This window comes from Protobothrops mucrosquamatus, unplaced genomic scaffold (genome assembly GCF_001527695.2).
Source record: "Protobothrops mucrosquamatus isolate PMUCROS unplaced genomic scaffold, P.Mucros_1.0 scaffold1475, whole genome shotgun sequence".
NCBI classification, from domain to species: Eukaryota; Metazoa; Chordata; class Lepidosauria; order Squamata; family Viperidae; genus Protobothrops; species Protobothrops mucrosquamatus.
Window position 1 is genome coordinate 19,125 of NW_015387653.1, and position 22,954 is coordinate 42,078.

The following is a 22,954-nucleotide window of genomic DNA, read 5'->3' on the forward strand; positions in this document are numbered from 1 at the left end:
CTAGCTGGGATCATTTATAATGATTAGCAATGGCTCTGTGGTCTTTCCAACACTACCTGGGAATGTAGATATTTTTTACATGCAAACGTGTTCTCTGGCACTCATATCAGAAGCTGTCAGACTGGGCTCCGCTTAGAATTAAGAGATAACTCTGGTCATATTTCTTTGTTCCTTCAGAATGAGTTCAAATGATTTGCTGTGCACAACTTTGAATCAATGCGAGAGCATTTCTAACTCAATAGTGTTTATTTCTCTTAAACGTTTTATTTGATTAAACACTACTTCCAAACAACAACAGGGAATATTTGATCTACTGTATATGAGTGTGTTTTAATTTTTGTTAAAACAGAACAAGATTATATGTGGGGTCTGTGATGCTTTCTGAGCTTGGTCGTATTCTTACAGACATTCCACTACCAAACCAGACAACATCAGTGCTAGAAAAATTAGGTAACCTCCACAGTCCTCTTAACACTGATTATGTTACCTAGTTTAGTAAAGAAATGTCTGCAAGAAAACCACCAAGCTCAGAGAGCACTATAGAGCCCACAGTACAACAGTAAGCTATAAATTCTACTCTTCTACTGGTACAAAATTATATGCCTGTACTTGTATTTATGCATATGTCTGTTTGTGTAGGTGTGTATATGCATACAGTATATACATACACATGCATATGTGCAGACATATTTATATAAACATACCCCCCTCTCTCTCTCTCTCTCTCTCTCTCCATATATTGATACACACACACAAATACATACATACATCTCTCAGAATAGACTATATATATATATATAGTCTATTATGAGAGATAAAAACAAAGATAATGTGTTGATTTGTAATATTTGCCTGTTAACCAACACCCTTACAAGTAAAGAAAATATTACATAATTTGAGATTACTAAATAGCAGTCAATTCTAACTAAATGTTCTACATCCCTAAGGCTTCTGTGCTAGAATAAGTCAAGCATAGAATAAGTATGGAATGTTTTTGAGAATTTTATATTCAGTAGCTAGTTTTCCTTCTAAAATTAAATACAAACACCCCAGGCGCTAATTGATTTCTTTCTTGATCCTTGAAGAAATTGACATGGAAATCCAGACAGCTTGATGTAGATACATGCAGAATGAAGGGAAAACATAAGGTAGGCAAATTTCATTTCTCCGGCAGATGCCACTTTATTCAGTTCCTTGACTGTTATCCTACACTGTTCTCTGTGATGCAGATTGGATCATGCCATTTATTTCCTAGCTAATAATTGTTTTTTTCCCCAACGGTTTATTGAAGGTTTTACTTTTCAAAAAATAGTTTACTTGTAATGTAATGAAATATTATAACAAAAAATGTCAACTACTGGGAAATGAAGAGGCATTAAGAAGCTTACTACCCCTGCTAACTTTCTACTAGGAACTGATATAATACAGTCTTTATCTTTAGAAGTTTAAAATTTGATTAACTGTGAATGAGTTTAGATCAGATGTATTTCCTGGGCTTTATTTTTTTTTTCCCACTCTACCCAGATATGGTTCAGTACATGAGATAGGATGTGCAAGAACCATCAGTCATGCTCCTGATTAGATTACTGTATTTAAGCCTACACTGATCCGTCCACAAAACTTCACACAATGCAAAATGCAGCCATGTTTATAGTCTAATCCTAGTACACAAAGTCCTTGATTAATAACCGTAATTCAATCCGGAATTATTGTTGTTAAGTAATTGCTGTCATTAAGTAGGTCACTGCATGTCCACATGCCTTTTTGTGACACGTGACCACTGACTTTACCGCCTATTTTACAGTAGCCATTAAGCAAAAGCTGCCCTAATTAAGTAAATCCATTTCATCCAATGGATATTTTTTGACAGAAACTGCAAGTAAATATCAGAAATCAGCAAAAGAAATTTGTCAAAAATCATGTCTGTGTGACCATAGGATGCTGCAAACGGCCATAAATGTGAGCCAGTCCCTAGGTGCCCAAAATGTGATCAAATAACCTCAGGTCTATGCCTAGCCATCAACAATTCTAAATTAAATAAGTACTTTTTAGCAGGTCCTTTGTAACTTTGAATGGTTGCTAAGCAACAGGTCATTAAGCAAGGACTACCTGTATTCCAGTGTCTTACACCTGCTGCAATAGCTGCATTTTCTGTGGTATTTTCCCTCATCTGGAACAGCCTCTCCTCTTACTTTTAATGACTAAATGTAATATGTTATTTATTATTGTTGTTTTTATATCTATAAACTGCCTAGGACGCACCAGTGTATAAATTGCATAAATACATATAGACATACTAAGGTCTTATTTGTGATTCATGACTGTCATTAAAGTACATTTTCTCCAATAAACAGCAGTATAAAAAGACAAGTATAATCCTTAAATTCCTGACAGCCATGTTGCTTTAATGCCACTCTGAGGAAATCCATTGTTGCCTTGTTTTCCAAATGGCAGGAAAAATTGCTGAAACAAACAAATTGGTGTATTTTATTTTATTGTATCAAACTTTTATGATGTTAATTGCTGAAATAGTAGTTCAGTTCTTTTCCTTTTTTTTAATCCTTTTGGCAGGATGAATGTCATAACTTTATAAAGGTTCTTCTAAAACGAGATGATGATACGTTATTTATTTGTGGGACAAATGCCTTCAGTCCTTCCTGCAGGAATTATAAGGTAGGCATTGCATTTATAGGAGAGCATAAGTAATTGGAGAGGTTTTGCCATTAGTTTTTATAATGGTACAAAAGCCAAAAAGTACAAAACTGTGTTCAATGAAATTTCTTCTCCCTCAGAATGTTGTTTCTTCAACTAGAGCAGGGATAGGCAACGTTGGCTCTTTTATGACTCGTGGACTTCAACTCCCAGAATTCCTGACCCAAAAAGTCATAAAAGAGCCAAGGTTGCCTACCCCTGAACTAGAGAAAGTAACACCAGACCTCTTGTAAAGTTGCTGTAGTGTAACCACTCCCATTCTGAGGCAGAGTTTTGAGGCATGGCAAGGTTCATGAAGTCTCCTCTCACAGAGAGAACCTTCCAATATAGAATTGAAGCAGAAAGAGTATATTTGCATAGAACTTAATATATAAAATGCTTGATTCTGAACTGAAAGGAAAATTGCTGCTGAAGGAATTAAATTTTTTTTCACAATTCTTTTGGGACCTATATTTAATACAGAATAACCCAGATCATATTTGGTTATCTCATAAAACATGATACTGCAATTTGGTACACTCACGTTATCCCTTTGGTTGCTGCTAATTAAAATTCAGAGACTTGAAAGTAGATGCCTGGAGCGAAGAATCTGCAGTTAACCCAAGCATATGGAAATAGGAGGCTAATTGTGGCTTTATGCCCAGCCCACAGCAGTCTTGCACACAGCCAACAGAGAGGACAGCGCAACAGGAAATTGGCTCGTCCAAAAGTGAAGAAGTCAGTACTGGTCAGCTATCCAAATTTGTTCGTAATAAATCCAGGCACTTTCCTCTTCAGAGAATAATACTTCCTCAGAATACAAATAAAATTCTCTTCTGTTGCCGGCATTTATTATTTAATGTCAGCTTTTCAAATTTTGAATTAATTCTTCTTTCTCTTATAACAAGTGATTCATCAAGACAGTTTCCAGGATCAGCTTCCTAGAGATCAGCCAGTTCAGCATTTGAGAAATAAGAAACAAACAAACCAACCACTGTTTAAAACATTTCAGATTCTAGAGAAAAGGCTATAGCCTGTCTCCATAGAGTAAGAAGTTTGAACATCATAATAGTGAACTCAGCTTGTGAATATGAAAAGAATTATAATCAGAATGGGGTAATCATATGACCCCATGGCTTGCAAAAAAAATGTTTTAAAAGAATCTTAGTGGGCAACCCTCCCAGGTTCATCTACTAAGGAATGCACATACTGAGCGCTCAGTGGCCACATAATGCTAATTGCCAGGGAGAGAGGCAGAAATTAGGCACAGTGATAAAAGAAATAATAGTTTGTTCATATGGCATATTTCTTGATTATTGTTTACTATTTCCCTTAATCATTGGCTCTGCCTTTTCTAAAATCACATAAATGCGTGTACAATTAATGTTAGCCTCAAATTCTTAAAAAGTGCAGGATATTCCTAGAAGTGGTTTAACATTTTCTCCTGTGTCCTCTCAAAAATATATCTTGGGTAAGCCTGGAATTAGAATCTAAGCTGATGGTCAAAGCAATTGAATATTGTAATAATCAGGCACTACACATTCACCTCAAGGGGGAAAAAAAGCTGGCTCCATCTAGCTTATTGTGGACTCATAAAAATTATTCCTTCCTTCCTTTAGTAAATGTTTGCTCATAGGGGTATATATTGAAGTCTCTTCTATGTGAGAATGTGTGGGTGCTTAGGATGTTCTGTTTTGTTTTTACTTTGAGTAACTTAAAGAGAATGGATAGGGAAGTACTTGGAACCTAACTCAAAACATGATGTCTGAACATATTGAATTGGCTGTATTCCAATAATACTAAGTTAGAAATATTTTTACTATTTGCCCATAGGAAACAGTGAAAATTTATTTTTTGTACTAAGGCTAGAAATTTAAGTTGGTGGTAATCCATTCTGAATGCTGCTTACCATTTATTCTCTAGAAAAATGGGTCAAGAAGATTATTCTTTAAAAAAAGATGTAGTCAAGTTGGCAGAAACCTGACTTTATTTTTATTTCCATTGTTTCCTATGTTAAAAATATAGATACAAATAAAGGTATACTGTAGAAATATCTTCCTTCCATTCCTTCTTTGGTCATTTTTTTTGAAGTTAGGATAATAATAATATTCAATATGTAGTACTGTTCTATTTATTTTTTCAAGTTCTGAATAGTTAACCTGACCACTGAATGTTTCAAGTTCAGTATATTTTGCCCATATAGTTCAGGAAACCATTTTAGTACTTTCTGAAATAAATTTGTCAGACAAATTTCAGGCAGCTCCTAGTGGAAAACTGTTATTTTCTACATAGGTCTTTTAGGATGGAGATGGAAAGATAATGTGAGGGATATTAACAGTCTTTGCATTATTTTTGCAAATATTTAATTTCCTCTTATAAATAGAATTATGCTGGATTTTTCACCTACTGCTTTGCTGTTAGAGAGTTTGCCCAGTAATACATTGAGGTTTTAGAAGACCAATGAAATACCTAAGCTAATATATTAGAACATTTGATCTGCAAGTCTTGGCACTACCATCAGGTCTCAAAAGCCTGTGTAAATACACAGATGGGCCTGGAATGTTATACGCTATACAAAGCTCCTTCCCTTCTACCTTTCCTTTAAATATGTTTCCATTCTAAGAAAAACACAAATGATTCCATTTAGAAAGTCGAGAGAGAAAAGAATACATGACAGGAAACAAATGATGACAAATCATCCAATGCTTGAAAGAGGTCTCTCAACCCATGGGACTGACAATTGATTAGATGAGACTAATGATGCTTAGTTGCTTTATTATCCACACTGGTTTTTCAAATTCCTTATCTTACTTTACTCTGTTGAAGTAAATTGAATTTGCTAGGTAGATCTGAACTGATACAAAGCAAAAGTCAGCACTGAGTAATCAAAACACACTTGAATCTTAAAGCCTGTAGGCTTTGCACTTTTCCCTGTGGCTTCCACTGTAAACCTGCTTTGCGTTGAGATGCTTATTTGTATAATTATTGCTGCTCGGTAGAATATTATTTTCCCAAGGGTTGCACTTAAAGCTGAGAATTTAAATACTTCACAGATTAATTATTGACAGCTAGAAGAATGATTTACACATGATACTAGTTCAAACCAATTCTGTAGAAATTTTTCTGAAAGAGAATTTAAAAAAAAACTCATTGTAAATTATATGGGGAAATAAGAAGAAGAAGGTTGAAGGATTGAGAACCATAAAAAATAAGGTTGATGTTTTTGATGATAAGTCCTGCAAGCAGTATAAGGATGAACAGGCCTCTACCACCATCATATGAGAACTTTATCATTTCTCATAATCACATTTGCTCAGCCTTACTTATAATTCAATAGCAAGATTAATTTGAAAAATGTTCATAGGAGAATGTTCGCCCAGCCTCTTTACTCCTTGTACAAGCTAGCTCAAGGAAGATGCTAAAGATGTGCTGATCAGTCGTCTTAAATTCTGGACTCCACAGGGTATTTCCAGACATGTGCAGGATTGGATTGAAAATAGATAGAAACTAAGGCAGCATGATGCCTGGGTTTGTCTCTCCTTGATTAATTTCAGTATATATGATGGGATAGATTATCTGATCCTTGTTAGTTTGTTCTGTTTCACATCTGTGAGCCTTGCATAGACCCAGTTTTTAATCACTCTTAGATTTGAGGAACCACCACACACACTGCTAACAAAAACCCAAATTCTGAAAGTTAAAGGGATGCTACACAGCACTGTTCTTCAACCAGGCATATACGGTACTAGTGGTAGTATGAAGTAGTAATTCAGGTGGGATACCGTTCCCCTTTCCAAATTAGAAAAGTGCATATGAGAGAAAGAAAAGCAGAGGTTGGCAAAGCAGCAATATTCACTTGACTACACTGAGGTGAAACAATCTGATATTCTCAGTATTATGTTTACTGGAATTGAAACAGTTTTTGAAATGATTGAGCATAGGAGGAAAAATAAACCCCATAGCCTAGCAAAAGATAGGTACCTTTAATTATTTGGATATATTTTGGTCTTGGGCTTAGGGGAAGACTGTACTCATAGTGGCAAATGTTGCTTTAGCACCAATTATCTTGGTAGGACCTAGGTTATTTGACCAAGAAATTGAGACTATAACTTCTAATCTATGAACATTTTCTCAATGTTTGTGCAGTTTAGCTTTAAAATTGTCTTACACAGCATAGGTAAAGAGCAAGTCTCCTTCATGCTGACTTAATTGTTTATAAGTTCATGGATACATCCATGCAATTTTCTTGGCCACTTTTTTTCAATTTCCCAATATAGCCAACAGGCTTGAAATTGCTCCCTGATCTCACATTCAAGTAACAACTAACTGTAATGTAACCCTTCTTAACTTCTTGAAATAGCCAAGGTCAGTTAGACACAGCCATTTAGGTGGATTCTCTGACACAAAGAACTCTTCAAACAATTCTCATGCAAGATCTCTGCCAGTCCTATTAGTTTGCAAAGAAATATGCTGTTTTGTTTTTCAGATGGATACTTTGGAATTTCTGGGAGATGAATTCAGTGGAATGGCTAGATGTCCTTATGATGCAAAGCATGCCAATGTCGCACTGTTTGCAGGTAACATAAAAGGAGAAAAATATACTCTAAGCACCTCTTATAATGAGGTGCTTAGAGAGTACAATTATAGCTCCTTCTTGAGATATGTTTATGGGGGATATGTTTATGGGGGATATGTTTATGGGGAGATATGTTTATGGATATGTTTATGGGGAGATATGTTTATGGGAGATATGTTTATGGGGTGGAATTATCCATTTATTGGGTATCACATGGCTTAAACTAATTAGCTAATAGTCAAACAAATAAACATAGGATTCTCACTTTGGAAAATAACTTCATTTTCTGTTGTATACTTACAGTGCTAAAGTATATTAACGTAACTTTGAATTAGAGTAGACAGAAAATTATTTCATAAGGTTCAATACTTTATCTCAGCTGTTAGGATAACAAGCTAATATATGTGGCTTCTACTCTTTTCTGGATAAAATAGAAAGGAGAAAAAAGGAGAAACCTGGTGAGATTAAGCTTCTTGATGTTTTGTTACCAGCTGAGGCAAGGGAGGAGATTGAAGTGGCAACTGTGGATTTAATCATTTAATACATTTAATACATGCAAAGAAATGCAATTAACTCTTAATTCTTTTTGCAGTGGTTTAAAAATATGAGTATGTGTTAGAGGGGTTAATTTGGGCCATTGATTATAGAATGATATTTTAGAATTTTGTTCTTTATAGATTTTAGATTAAATTGTCTCATTACTGAAATTCTGTTAGCATCAACCCTTATGATCCCATCTCAAAATAGCCATAAAATATTCAGCAATATTATGGAAATAGTTTTGACTAACTATTCAGACTATTTTTTTCACAAAGCCATAAGCAACTATTGTAGTGTAATGGCATGTGGGAAAGACCTTGGGAGATGGAATGAAGACATTCTGCCTGGGGAGCAGTCAGATAAAGAGCGAGAATAGCCTGCAGTTGAATAATGGGCAGGGCAAGAAGTTCAGAAGGGACCCTCCCTAGTTTCTTGGGCTGTAAAGGAGATGGAGGAGAATTGTACTTTCAGACTTTCAAGGTTGATGTTTATACAGATAAACTAATTCTACTTTATTATAAAGCTCCATTAACAGAATCTTGTAAATCTAAAAGTGTAAATCTCCCACTATCTCTGAGTCTCTTCTGGTCTCCATCCATTAAAGCTGCTGTAGACAATACCCTCTCTTATTTGACTGTTGCCTAAGCAGCATCTCTTCCGCTCTGTCTCCCAAGGTCTTTTTCACATACCAATACAGATAGCCAGTGCTGCATTAAAGTAAAAATGCAATGACTCATAAAAATATATTAAGCCACAAAAAAGTTAAAGTGGGAACTTGAATCTGTTTTCATTATACTCCCAATCCTGATAAGTTGATTTACTTACTGCTCATGTAGCCTTCTTCAATCTGGTACAAATGTATTGAACTACCGATTGCAACAGTGATCATCCTGTTTCGGATGATGAGATTTTTGGGTCAACATCTCTGGAGGTCACCAAGTTAGAAAAGGCTGGTGTACAGCATTGCTGTTTATATAATAAAAAGTGGAGGAGCGGAAGGTGACATTCAGTGGGGCAGTTACGGGTGGACTCCAGAAGGAAATTTAAGTGTTTGAGCTTTTAGAGCACAGTAAAGCAAATCATTCGTCTTCTGCTAGGTTCATATCCTGAAAATTAGTTTTGATTTAAAAGATCCTCAGTGAAATAGGTGAATTAGAAAAGAGAATGGCTTAATTTTTCGGACGAGATCTGCTCCTACCATTCTGATACATATTTCTTAAGGATTTTAAGACCTGGCTCTGCCAGTTGGTTTGGGGCTCCAATAGGGATGTATCACGCTGGAGGTGGTTGACAGATTAAGAGAAAGCCCCCACTGCCCTCCCCATGTGCATTCTGTTCCCTTCCTCCTCATCTTCTTAATTGTAATCTTTACTGTTATTAGAAATATTTATTTTTTGTGGTTGTATTGGCTTTTAATGTTGTAAGCTGCCCATAGTTACCTTGAGGCAAGATGGGCAGCAAACAAATCTAATAAAATAAATAAAATAAATGTAGGCAGAGTTGGATGAATAACCAGAGAACTGAAGGTGATAGAGAAGCAGCAATTTCTTCTTAATTAAAAATAATAATTGAGGTAAGAACATAGTTACGCAGAGCTTCATTGTATTATATTCATTTTCTTTTCAAATGCATAGTTTTCCCTGAAAAAATTATTAACATACAGTTGCCTTCTCCATAATTGAATTAAGATGTAGGTCTGAAGGGGAAGGATACAAGAGTATTTTAAAGTCTTTTAAAATTATCTAGTTGCATTACTAGGAACATATATTGATATAGTCTACTGTTATGATTAAATCAGGCATGTGATATCTGGAGTCTACAAGCGGGATATAATCCAAGGAGGGTCCTTTTGCCCAGGGAGATTCTTCCTCAGACTCTTCTTCTTTTTTGAGTGCTGAGAGGGAACAGTTTTCATGCCTTAAGACCCCTTGGATGGGCTGTTTCCATGATTACCTAGCAGATACAACTATGCTGTTCTTTTTTTTTCCTTCTTCCCTATTGCTGATTTCCAATTCCATCCCAAAAGAGGGAAAGCTGTATTCTGCCACTGTGACAGATTTCCTTGCAATAGATGCCGTCATTTACCGGAGCCTTGGAGACAGCCCGACGCTGCGGACAGTCAAACATGATTCAAAATGGTTGAAAGGTAAATAAAGAGCTACAGGAAGAAGGGGGACATTTTGGGATACACTGTTGGATTCTCTGTAGACCTTGTTGTCTTATTTTACTTACTTTTGCTGTGCTTCTTCAAAATCTCGCTCTTTAGTGATTGTTCAACGAACCGATTTTTAAAGCACAAAGAAACCATACTTTATTTCAGCAATGCATTCTGTCAGGTAGAGATACTGAATTGCCTTTTTTTACAATACACTTGTTCCACTGATTTTTTTTTTAGTTGCTAGGTATTCATACAAAATTACAAGAGCCATCAAAATAGATAGCATCCAATTAATTTTTTAACAGCTAGATATTTCATCAAAGATTGACGATAAGGAATGGGTAAAGAGTTATTTTAGAACAATGATGGCACCATCAGCTCTTCCCTCTGATGGGCCTAGGCAATCTAGGGTTTGTGAAGTGTAGAGGATTTGTTCTGCCGGGTTGAGATACACCAATAAAAAATAGAATATCAGAACCTCCATTTTATTGTCAAGAAATAATGAATGAGTGCCGCTGAATTAGGCAATTTGTATGTTCTCAATAGCCCCATTGTCAAAAAAAAAGTTGCCATTCATTCTTTTCCAATGGCATTATGAATGAATGCCACGCAGCATTATGTTGTTGTGAAAACGGGCTTTTGTTTATAGACAAAAAATGCAAAAGAGAGAGAAAGAGAAAGGACACAGTCTGTAAATGATGTTATTTCCATTTTTTTCTTTATGAGCAAAATGCAAAAATTATTGCATTTTTATAGTCATGTTTTTATTACTTCAGTTTGTTATTAATTCTCTTTGATAAGAATAATCCTGTGTGTGCAAATAAGGAGAACTGGAGTTCCATTTTTGGAGTAAAATGCAAATGAAATAGTTATATCTCTGATTTATGGGCCTACTATCTATATCTATATCTATACACACACACAAGAATAACTTTTCATATTTTATTTTAGTCATATTTGTATTAATAATTTGTCACAACAATGCACCTAATAAAGTCTTTTGTAGTCTTCATTCTGGGCCATACAGTTATCTGAAGATTGGACAATAATAAGTGTCCTGTCTTTCCTCCAATACAGAGATTCACTTGCTTTAACATCCCCCACCCCAACCCTAAAAAAGACTCCGTTGAGCTAAATGCTTGCCCATGAATCTGGCATTAGTTCATCTCCTCAGTAGAACTCTCTATAGTTATTTCTATTAACTTGAAAGAGGCTGTATATGAGTTGTTGGTCTCAGATCATACAAGCATTTCAACACCATTTCATTTGTGAGTGTGTGTGTGCATAGGTGGGTAGCTATATCTGAATGGTTAAATAGGATATTTAATGGCTTAGCCTTCATTTGGTCACCCATCCACTGCCAAAATTAGAATTACATTTGAATGTAATATCCATTGCTTCATTACAGACAACATAATTCTTAAGGATATCTAAGCAATTGCAGCATTTTGAAGTTTTTGAATCTGTATACAACTAAAACCTTTCTGTCTGTTTGATTGTTTGTAACCTTCAATTGGGTGAAACAGTGCATCATTGAGCAACAATTTTAGAAACAATGCTTCCCAAATGGGCTAATTTACAAAATGCTTCCAAAATTTGAGATCTATGGCTCCCACGACATTGAAATTTGGCAAAGTTGTGGCTGTTTCACTGCTGCTCCACCACTTTACTGCTGCTGTCACCCATAGTCATGTCATTGTATTTACAAGGTTCCCTGCTAACTTTCTACAAGGAAAACCAGTGGAGAAGTTGGCAGGAAGTTATAAGTCAGTCCTGCTTCCACTGCCTTTTTTTGTGCCCTATTGTTCATTCTTTTTCTCTGTGTAGATAAGGAATTATGTCTGAGCCAACAGGCAGTCCTAGATGACGCTAATTTACTTTTTCCATATATGTGATATTTTCAATAGCTTTCAGAGATTTGACTGACCATCCTCATACCTAGATCCTGTTGATTTATAATCACCCTGTATTGTAAAATAAATACGTGCTACAAAAGCCGATGAAAAATATTCAGCCCAGGTTAGATTGATTTTACTATTCGATGAAAGTGTTTCTATTTATGAGCACATGTTGTCTTTCTTTCAGAACCATATTTTGTTCATGCAGTAGATTATGGTAACTATATCTACTTCTTCTTTCGGGAAATTGCAGTGGAATATCACAGTATGGGGAAGGTAAGGAGAATAACCTTGAAATGAGAGCTATAAATCACAATAACAAGGTCACTGTTGTGAGAAAGATTCTGCTGTTCATGCCAAATTTTGGTAGGAATGAGGCATGGTGTTATCTTGATATAAAACACCTTTCTTATGATGGCTAGTGATAGCGGGAGTTCTATAAATCTGAAGGGCACCAGATTAGAGAAAAGCTAATATAAAATATTTTGGTTTGGAACGACAACAATTTTTTTGGGGGAAAAAAATGTACCCCCATTAAACTGGAAAACATATGGCAAATTGATTTAATTCAAAGCTCCAAATAATCACTGCAAGGCTGACTTTAAAGCAAGGGAGCAGCTGCATTTGAAAGACCTTTCTATGAACAACAGAAGTAAATGAGGAGAAATTTCAGTCTTGCCATGTAATAAAGCACAATGAAAGCCTTTACTGAAAAGACCTTTTAAGGAATATTTCCACAATAAAAGGCTTACAAGGTTAAAAAGGAGAAAGCATGAATAAAAGCTTGATGAGTCTTCCATATTTTTTAAATAAAATATGCTGGGGATATGGGACTCCGGCTGGCAGTACGGGCCACATGGATTGCAAATACAGAATGTCCTTTTGTTTGTAGGAAGAGAAAGCTGAGTGGCCTGCATAGAAATGAGTTTTACATGGGCCGAGAATGAATCTCCTGAAGGATTTATGGCTGGATGTGAAATGTCAGAAGCTTATCTTTCATAGCACACAGTTCCAAAACTGAATTTTGTTCTGTTTGTTATTTGTCACAGATTATAGGAAACTGGAGATCCAATTAAGCACTCAGTTCTGCCAACTCTGCTTTTTTTTAAAGGAGGAAACAGCAGAATTCTAGTAAAAATATATCACAGATTCTTTATTCCCCTTTCCGCATTGCAGGTAGTTTTCCCCAGAGTAGCTCGGGTTTGCAAGAACGACATGGGTGGATCTCAACGAGTGCTAGAAAAGCAGTGGACGTCCTTCCTGAAGGCACGATTGAACTGTTCAGTACCTGGAGATTCGCATTTCTATTTCAACATACTGCAGGCAGTTACCGACGTTACCGATGTTAATGGCCGGGACATTGTCTTAGCAACTTTTTCTACCCCTTATAACAGGTAATGGTTTTAATAGAGGAGGGTGACTGTTTTCAACCCACTTGATAACATTGCCTTAAATAAAGAGAAACTGGCTATTAAATACTAACTCGCATAAAATATCAGCTAAAGCATCTTTAACTTGATACTGCAGACAAGAATTTTGTGTTCTTTCAACTTACACTAATTTGTTGAGAGGAATACACAAATGGGAGTCTTTCGGTGCATAAGATTTTTTGATTCCTTCCCGTTTTTCCTCGTAGCCCTTAGAAAAATCATCTATAGGTAGTCCTCGACTTACAACAACAGTACAATTAGTGACCATTCAAAGTTACAACCGCAATGAAAAAAGTAACTTATAACCATTTTTCACACTTAAGACGATTGCAGCATTCCCACGTTCACATGATCAAAATTCAGATGCTTGGCAACTGACTCATATTTATGACGGTTGCAGTGTCCCGGCCTCAGGTGATCCTCTTTTGCAGCCTTCTTAGATGAGCAAAGTCAATAAGGAAGCCAGATTAACTTAACAACCATGTGACTAACTGAACACTTGCAGTGATTCACTTAACAACTGTGGCAAGAAAGGTTGTAAAATGGAGCAAAACAAATATCTCACTTAACAACAGAAATTTTGGGGTCATAGGTTGAGGACTACCTGTTTTATTACTAACTTGCACAGCTCCTTTTCTTCCCATTGTTGAGAATGGGCTTTTCTGCTTGTTCTAAAATTTCAGAAAGTCCCTAAAAGCCAGAAAAAAGTATTGCTAATGCAGTTTGGACTGGGGGTTTGTTTTGTTTTTAGTTAAAATATTTTGAGAGTACTTGTAAAAATCTTCCACTGCATTGCTTACATGCATGGTTGTCTGCTTGTCAATAGGGAATCTGTAGCTAAATCTCAGGGTGCATAAATTTTGAACTCACTTATTCCTTGTTTCATGTATTATCATTTGCACACCATATAAGGCAGCTGATAACATCTGCTTCCGAATTTGAATTAATCACAAGCCATCTCACATGATATTCAGGCTCTAGGAACTATGGTTTGCCAAGCTTTGATTAGAATAGATAATCACAGATTACTGTTTGCTTGAAATTGTTCCCACTACTTAAAATTTAAACAAATAACACTTTCTCAAATTAAATTGTCATGGGAAGTTTTTAATGTTGATATACTAGTGCATAAAACATAAGAAAGAAAACTGAAAATTCATTCATATACTGAAGGAGTGTGCAGCATTTTCACTATAACACATGTTCAGTTTGTGGAGCTTGTCAGTGGCTGCATGGGGCCTTTGACAAGGGTATGAAGTGAAATGTGTAGGTATCCAGAATAAAAACAACATGCTTTCTAAAAAAAATCTGATTCCATTTTTTCATAAGATGAGATCTATTCTACCATTCCAGCTTCTCTTTGTGAAATCATCCTTTAAATTACTACAGTTAATTTTAACGTACTTTCTGAACATTGGCAGCAGCTGAAAAGGGCATGGGGCAAATGTCACAAGAAAGCCAGAGTTTCCTTTGAGGCTCTCACTTCAACTTCATAATTGTTCAATCTTTCTAAATCTATCTCCACAGTAACAATTTCCTTCAAAATATGAATGATTTTTTTTATTCATCCTATACAGGAAATCCAGCCACTTGGGTTTCCAATCTGTTGTATTCTCACATAAAGTATTGTGAGATGCTAATGGGCAAAATCAAACAATTGTAGTATTACAACCAACTGACCATATACTATAACAAAATCAGTAGGCTAGTTTGGAAATGGCAGGCTTTTGGGAGCAAAGCTTCATTTAAAAAAAAAGAACTTTCTTTCAATCTTTGAATTATTCAAGGAATGTAATCATGATAACCTGGGAAAAAGCTGGAGTTTTAAAAAGCAAAATAATGGCTAAAAACTGCTGTGTCCTAATACATACATTTTTTGTTCTTCGTGAAAGAAATATATCAAAAATTGTACCATTAAAAACTAGTATTTTGTTACTAATTTTGGATGGCATCTTCAATAAATTGGATCAATAATACATTCCATTCACTATAGTTTGGTTCATAATTGATAATAATGACAAGGTCATATATGATTGTGATTGTGCATTTTTTTTCTTTCTTAAATATGAAAGGGATTTTTTGTGAACTTTCCTTGAGCCAACTGCTTCTACATTTGGAGTTCATGTATCATACACAAAAGGAGATGTGCTAGTTTCTGGTGTGTGAGAATTAAATTGCATGAGTCACTGAAGCTTCAGCTCTAACCATTTTGTATAGAAACAATTCTCAAGTCTGGCTGGCACAATTTGTTGCAAGCATCCTCTGCTCAGGCACTATTAAAAACAAATGGAGTTTGTAGGCAGAACAATGCATTTCTGCACAAGCTCTAGCAGATTGTACTCCTTATGAATCACAGGGAAATAGAGCATGCCAAGGAAAATCATTCTCCTTCCTCATGGACATGAGTTTCCTTCCTTCTAATGGATATGCCTTTCTTGTACAATGTCCAGCACAACAGATGGCTTGAATGTGGCTATGTCCTTTGCTTCCTACCATGTACAAACAAAAAATAAGAAGAAATAATAGGAGTAATTCTGATATCAGGTAATAAAAGGCATTACAAGCATTCCCTTATCACTTAAGTTTGTGTAAGCACTGGTATCTCATCTTACTTTTCACTTATAGAAAAATACCAAGATATCTTGTTCTTACATTCTCTGGAAAACTTTAGCTAATTAAAGTGAATTTAGAACTGTGGTAGAACCTATTTCTTTCCCATGTCTTACAAGATATCTGAAGGAAAGGGGGAGGGAGTTAGTGTACTCACACTTCATTGCATGTTTTGGTGTATTCATACACCACTGCATGTTGGCTACCTGAAGTCAGAGGAGATGACCACAGCAAAGTTAGTGGTAAATCACTTGTCATTTCGCATTGGGATGAAATGCCAGCAACGTGGCATAATAGGTCCTATTGAGAATCAAATTAAAGCAGCTGCTTTGGGAATTTTTAAGCCATGAATTGGAAATGCTATACAGCCAAACACAGGAAATATATATATTTTATTTGGAAGGCAATCATTGTTCAAAATGAAATGTATTTACCCAAAAGAGGGGAGAAGGAGTAGAAGAAGGATTGAAAAGACTTGTTGGAATTTGGTTTAACATTCTTTAATGTTTTCCTTGTTGCATCTTTAATCAATCTTCAGATTTAATGTTCCTGCAGAGTTAATTTCATTAGTAACATTATTCCTTCGTTGCTAACAATATCAGACATTTTCCCTCAATTTCTTGCTATTAAAGAACTTGTCTTTCCATCTGGAACTATTGCCACCTATTGCCAGTTCTTACTATTATTATGTTTGTAAATTTCTTGATTCTAGCATTTTATTACATTTTATAAAGTATAATTCATAATTATGGATTTTTTTAGATATTTGATCATGTCATCTTTGTAAATAGAAATTACTTAACATACAGCCAGATAGTGCTTATTATCTGATCAGAAGCATGTAGCTTAAGTCAGACACAAAAGTAATGTAGCAGACTGAGTAAGCAATAAAAATAGATCAATAATTCATACATGTAAACCATCAACAAAAAAGCTTTTCCAGAAGTGTTTGTATAAGACTGTAATTATATTTGATGATTGCTATTATTGTGTTACATGCAAACAGTCTAAATTTAAATTGCACTGGGAGTAAGATGAAACTGCATTTGCTTCTTTATAGTTGACTGAATTAAGCAAATCCCTGTTCATAGGAATTCAACCAGAAACATCCAGGAAAATGGAATGCCACAACTTCAACAGCCAAATAGGTTGTGACTGAGCAATGTGCATCTCTGCAAAATATACCTGCTCGGATACATGAGTGCTTTCTAGATTGCAACTAGATAACCACCAAAGGTTCAGACAGTATCACACTGAGCATGTGTTCATTTTCAACACCAGTTTCTTCCACAAAGAGGTTATAACTTGATAATACAGTATTTTTTTAGTTTACGTTACCAGAAGTATGTCTCAACATCTTGGGAGTCATCAAAATTATTACTTTTTTTTTTAATCTTATGAAGATGAAAATTGTTAGAAATTGGCTGCCCACTGAATGTTTCAATAGAAATGTCTTCATAAGGCAACCTTTTACTGTCAATGCCAAGAGGTTGCAAGATTCAGAAATGAATGGCCTATGACAGGAAGGCTTCTGTGCTGTATGTATCTCAGATCAAAAAAGAGAGAAAGAGAAAAATGCATAATTTCAGGATGAGTAACTATTTCTGGAAATGTCACATTGCAGCATCCCTGGCTCTGCTGTCTGCGCTTATGATATTCTCGACATTGCCAGTGTATTTACTGGAAGATTCAAAGAACAAAAATCTCCAGATTCAATATGGACACCAGTTCCTGATGAAAGAGTGCCTAAACCCAGGTACATTTCTCTATTGCATGCACAGTAATGCCAGGGATGGAAGTCCTTTGGTTTTCATTTCATGGGAGACGTAATATATAGTGTAAATGCAAGAGTTGAGAAGTGGAGGCAAATGCAGAAGCAATCAGCACGGTTCATACAAAGGCAAAAACCAGAACCTCTTATTCTTGGTAAAGGATTTGGTCAGGCAAGTGAGGAAAATTATGGTAAGCAAGCAACCAATCTGTATAATTTATTTTTAGAAAAGGAAAACTCAACATTTTCCTAACAAAAATATCAAGGTAAGAATTTGACATACAATGACAGCGCCTCAGTGTAGGTTATTCTCGGTCATCCTCATTCATAGGCAGAAGCAATAAGTTAATTGCTCCAGCAATAGAAAGGATTGTCTGCAAACATGATCTATTTGTATTGTTATTGTCAGCTAAGACGATGTTGATTCTTTTTTCCTCTAATTTTTAATCATATGTTTATAATTGATATAATAATTTTCATTATTAAAAAAAGAAAACTAAGCAACACTATAGTACAAACATAAACAAATTATTGATTTGTTGCTTTTGATCTTAACCTACAGAAAAGAATTGCTCATTTTTGTTTCACCTTCTTTCTTTTTAGATTTTTCTTTATATTTTAGTCACTTCAGTTTTGCCCTTCACTGATTCTAATGACAACCTCTGCAGTTTTCTCATATACACTTTGTTTGTGTAATGGTAGAGACCTTTTATAATCCAATACCGCAATCACACTTATAATTTACAAAGAAGATAGAGTTTTTATATTTAATTCACACGTACGTGTAATTACTCAGCTTGATGTTGATTTGCAGGGATTTCCTCACCCCCTCAGTTCAAAGTGTGGACAATCAGCATTACCGCAAACAAGAAAAAAAGTACAGGAAAAGGAACCAAGGGGAGGGCACAGTCAGCAAAAGAAAACAGATTCTTTTGCTGCTAGCGTATAACTATTTTGGCCCAATTGCCATAAAATATGGGGAGATTCCAGGAATAAACTGAGCATATTTGTACTGTAATCCAAGATAGATGACACTGTGTCTTACCATTAAAAGCCCCTATATATTAATGCTTTCAAGGCTCAAGTTTTTATACTGACAAAAATAAAATATTCTTGGGAACCATAGAAAAGAGGTTACTTACTCTTTGCTGCTGACTGCATTTAGCCTTCAAGCTGTGTATTTAAAGCAGCTTGATATTACATTTCCAGGGAAAAAATGTAAAATTTTTCTTCTGCTTTCAACATAGTTTTCTTAATTCTAAGAGACTTACATTTGAAATATGCCTTAAAAATAAACAGAACATTGCCAGATTGTGTGTTTGTTGGTGTACCATGTGGGTGGACGAACCATGAACACATCTTTACAAACTATAAACTTAACAAATTTAATATTCTGTTAAATATGTTTATATTTACTAAATAGTCCTAAATGTAATATTCATGGAAGTGACTGCTGAATGCTGAGCTAGGATCATGGAAAGACTAGATCAAAGAGAAATACAAGAGAGCTTCAACTTGGAAGCCTTATGTATCGTTCGGTTTCTTCTACAAAGCCTCTGGCATATTCTCAGCTAATAGCAGATGCTTATAAAAACAGCTTGTCTAGAATATTTGCAATAAGAAGCAACATAATCATATTTCCTTCCAACCTGTTTTTGATTTAGGCCAGGTTCCTGTGCAGGCTCCAGTTCACTTGAAAAATACACATCCTCCAATGAATTTCCAGATGACACACTAAATTTCATCAAAACACATTCTCTCATGGATGAAGCAGTACCATCAGTTGTGAACAAGCCATGGTTTCTCCGTACTATGGTTAGGTAAATAACTTTTTTTCCTATTTATTTCACTAGGGGTTCTGTTCTATCCCCAAATTTGAGATTGCACTCTAATTTAGAACTCATGCATGTCTGTCCTGGTTCTCAATAATCTAGGACTTTAACTGATAATTGATAATTAAGCAAAAATGATAATTAAATTATAATTAAGCAAACAGGACAGTGCTTGTCCCCCAAAATCAGCACCGGGAACAATATTATTTAAAATATTGTTGTAAAATAATCCAAAGTCAGGGTATTGAAGGAAAGGAAGTAAGTATATAGATATGATCAAATTATTTAAAAGCCTTTGAAGAGATTTAATAGAATCTCTCTAAAATGAACTGACTATATTTGGAAATCTAATGCTGAAATAGATGGGCGATTAAAGTAGTCAATTATGGCATATTTCAAGTTTTTATGAACTAGAATAGGCATGAGGTAATTGTCATAGAATTGTAGTGACTAGAAGAATGTTACTAATTTTTTACCAGGTTTCCCTCAAACCATATCTCAAAGGAATTACTAACTTCTGCGTTTACATTTGAATCATAATTTTAAAAGACTCCAATAGAAAATTCTAAATAAAATAATAGGTAGATGAAGGAAACATTGGCCGGATATAAAATTTCTGTGGGATGATTTCAGGATGTACTGAGGTCTCTCAGGATGTGTTAAGGAAGCTTTAACATTTATACAAATGTTCAGAGGGTAATGTTGACATCCAAATAGTCCTCTGTCAGCATAAGAAAAGAAATAATACTTTCCTCCTTCAAGATCATATAAACCAACAGCCTTCAGAATCTGTAAACTGGGTGTCTGGAAAATATACCAGCTGATATGTAAACTTCATTTTACAAGTAGATTTACACATTGCTGTAGTCATACACATTCACATGTATATGAGTGTTTACCTATTTAAAGATATCTCTCGGTGGGGAAAGGGTTTAAACAGTTTGAAGAAACTGGTTTTCTGATTAAGAATCCAACAACAGTAAAATATGTTAATCGTTATTTTCACATTGCAAAGCACAAGCTTTGCACATATGCATGCCCTATATTCTGTATACAGCTGTGCAGTATTTTGATTCAAAAAGGTGTTGCACATTGCTCCATCAAGAAGCTGCTGACTGATATATTGAAGGTGCACATGCCTGGTCCAAAACACCTTTGTCAGAGAGAGAGAAAGTTATAATCTGTCAACTGTTCAGATGTGTTGTAAAGCACCGAATAGATACATACAGTAAATCAATCTTGTGGTAGCTTCATCTTGACCCAGGCTAAACCTGATTTTATGCTGGGAAAAGACTTTCTCTCTATGAAAGTGCAGAATTACATCTGAATAGATTTTAAAAAGAGACTACTGTAATGATTAAAACTATAATGCTGTCGTTCCAGATACCGCTTGACGAAAATTGCTGTAGATAATGCTGCTGGCCCGAATCAGAACCATACTGTGGTTTTCCTTGGATCAGAGAAAGGAATTATTTTGAAGTTCTTAGTCAGGACAGGGAACAGTGGTTTTCTAAATGACAGCCTTTTCCTGGAGGAGATGAGCATTTACAGCTCTGAAAAGTGTGTATCAATGCTTCTTTCTTTTATTACATTACTTAGCAACAAATTAGTTCTGAATTCCTATCTATTGCTTTTTTCCTGATTGGGGAGAATCCCTAGCACAATTATTTTTTATTTTTAAATAAAGGATTCTCTTTTATATTGCTATAGATTTATGAAAAAAGATTAAAACCAATACTTCACAGTAAATAATTATACTACAGACAGGATTATATACAGTTACCGTGTTTCCCTGAAAATAGGACCCGGTCTTATTTTTTTCCCCTCCAAAAGAGGCACCAGATCTTATTTTCAGGGGGGGTCTTTTCCATGGTCTTACCTTGTGGCGGCAGCACCAACAGCCTCGCCCAGCTGGCCCACTTCTGCGGCCAAAGGAAATGTCTCTGCAGCTGAGAATGGAGCTCCAGATTGACATGTGCCACACACTCCCCAGCCTGCATTTAGCCATCAGAGGCCTTTCCAGAAATGCAGGCCAGAGCTCCATTCTCAGATATATAGGCATTTCCTTTGGCCGCAGAAGAAGTAGGCCGGTGAGGCAAGTGTCGATTCATAGGAGTCCTGGCTGCAACGATAAGCAGGTGCGGGGCATGTGGGGTAGTTCCACTCCCCTCCCCTGCTCCAGCTTGATTTTTAGGTGTGCACCTTGTCCCCAAACTAGGGCTTATTTTTGGGGTGGGGCTTATATTAGGCCCACCCTCAAAAATCAAGCTAGGGCTTATTTTCGGAATAGGTCTTACTTTTGGGAAAACATGGTATATAGATAAGATGCAAATAGAAGAATGTGAGGCATTCAAAGGGATTCTTTCTCATCCCTGAGAAAATTATTTGGGATTTTGTTTGAACTTCACTCCAATTTTAACTCTGCATCAATACTATTTTTCAACAATCACTTGCTGTCTCCACTTCCATTTTTTTAAAAAAATATTTAATTAAATACTTTTATTTTTTATTTTAAATATATATAATATATTCTAGTTGAATGCCTCACATGAAAGGCAGCATGTGTGTATGTGTAAAGATGTGGGGGTACAACATCTTAGAATGAGGGTGAAGACATTTTGGCCAAGCATAAAACTATATATTTTTGCTCCTTGTTTACTGATGCCAAAATGGTTCATAAAAGCTTACTTTCCATGTGAAAAAATGAAAACCAACGCTATTCCCTTTCTCAGTTTATGACAGCTACGAGTTAGGATATTCTTCAAAATATGGCTCAATCATATGATGGTTTTAGAGCAAAAGGTGAGGAATAGATCCTTTCCTCCCATCCTTTCTCCAGCACCTTCTTCCGTTGGTTGTCTCAAACCATACCAGAAAGAAAAATCATACCTGTGACTCTCCAGCAGCTTACATTACTTCCCATCTCTTTGGTGCACTCCATGAAATCATATAATAAAGGATTTAAATTAGATCATCCAAATATATTACTCTAAGTGAAATATGTCTATGCACCTGATTTTATTCTATTTATTATTTGTTTTATAATCAAAGTTTTCAAGACTGATGGAAATGATTATTCAACCCATTCATCCAAATTAGGTGCAGCTATGATGGGGTGGAGGACAAGAGAATTATGGGCATGCAACTGGACAAGCAAAGCCGTGCCCTCTATGTAGCATTTTCAAACTGTTTGATAAGAGTTCCTCTGGGAAGGTGTGAGCGTCATGGCAAATGCAAAAAGTATGTATTTCTCAGTATCACTTCCTCTGCAGTACATACACTGACATGTTGATACTGACACAGAAGTAATAATAACAAAGTATTTATAGAATGATTTGTACATGTTTCCTCTGTTAAGGGCCTGCATAGCTTCTAGGGACCCATACTGTGGATGGATGAAAGAAAGCGGAGCATGCATGCAGCTTCTACCTGGAGCAACGTAAGTTTG

At 35.6% G+C, this 22,954-nt stretch overlaps 1 protein-coding gene across 1 annotated transcript in view; it reads left to right on the top strand.

Annotated features, from left to right (window-relative positions):
• Nucleotides 1-22,954, top strand: part of SEMA6A (semaphorin 6A) — a 74,503-nt gene that overhangs the window by 15,364 nt on the left and 36,185 nt on the right. The window contains exons 4-14 of the mRNA XM_015822140.1: nt 1,086-1,148; nt 2,572-2,673; nt 7,178-7,268; nt 9,834-9,953; nt 12,051-12,139; nt 13,040-13,257; nt 17,528-17,659; nt 19,339-19,494; nt 20,890-21,066; nt 22,606-22,746; nt 22,865-22,945. Coding sequence (XP_015677626.1) covers nt 1,086-1,148; nt 2,572-2,673; nt 7,178-7,268; nt 9,834-9,953; nt 12,051-12,139; nt 13,040-13,257; nt 17,528-17,659; nt 19,339-19,494; nt 20,890-21,066; nt 22,606-22,746; nt 22,865-22,945 — 1,370 coding nt within the window. The remainder of the gene's footprint in view (nt 1-1,085; nt 1,149-2,571; nt 2,674-7,177; nt 7,269-9,833; nt 9,954-12,050; nt 12,140-13,039; nt 13,258-17,527; nt 17,660-19,338; nt 19,495-20,889; nt 21,067-22,605; nt 22,747-22,864; nt 22,946-22,954) is intronic.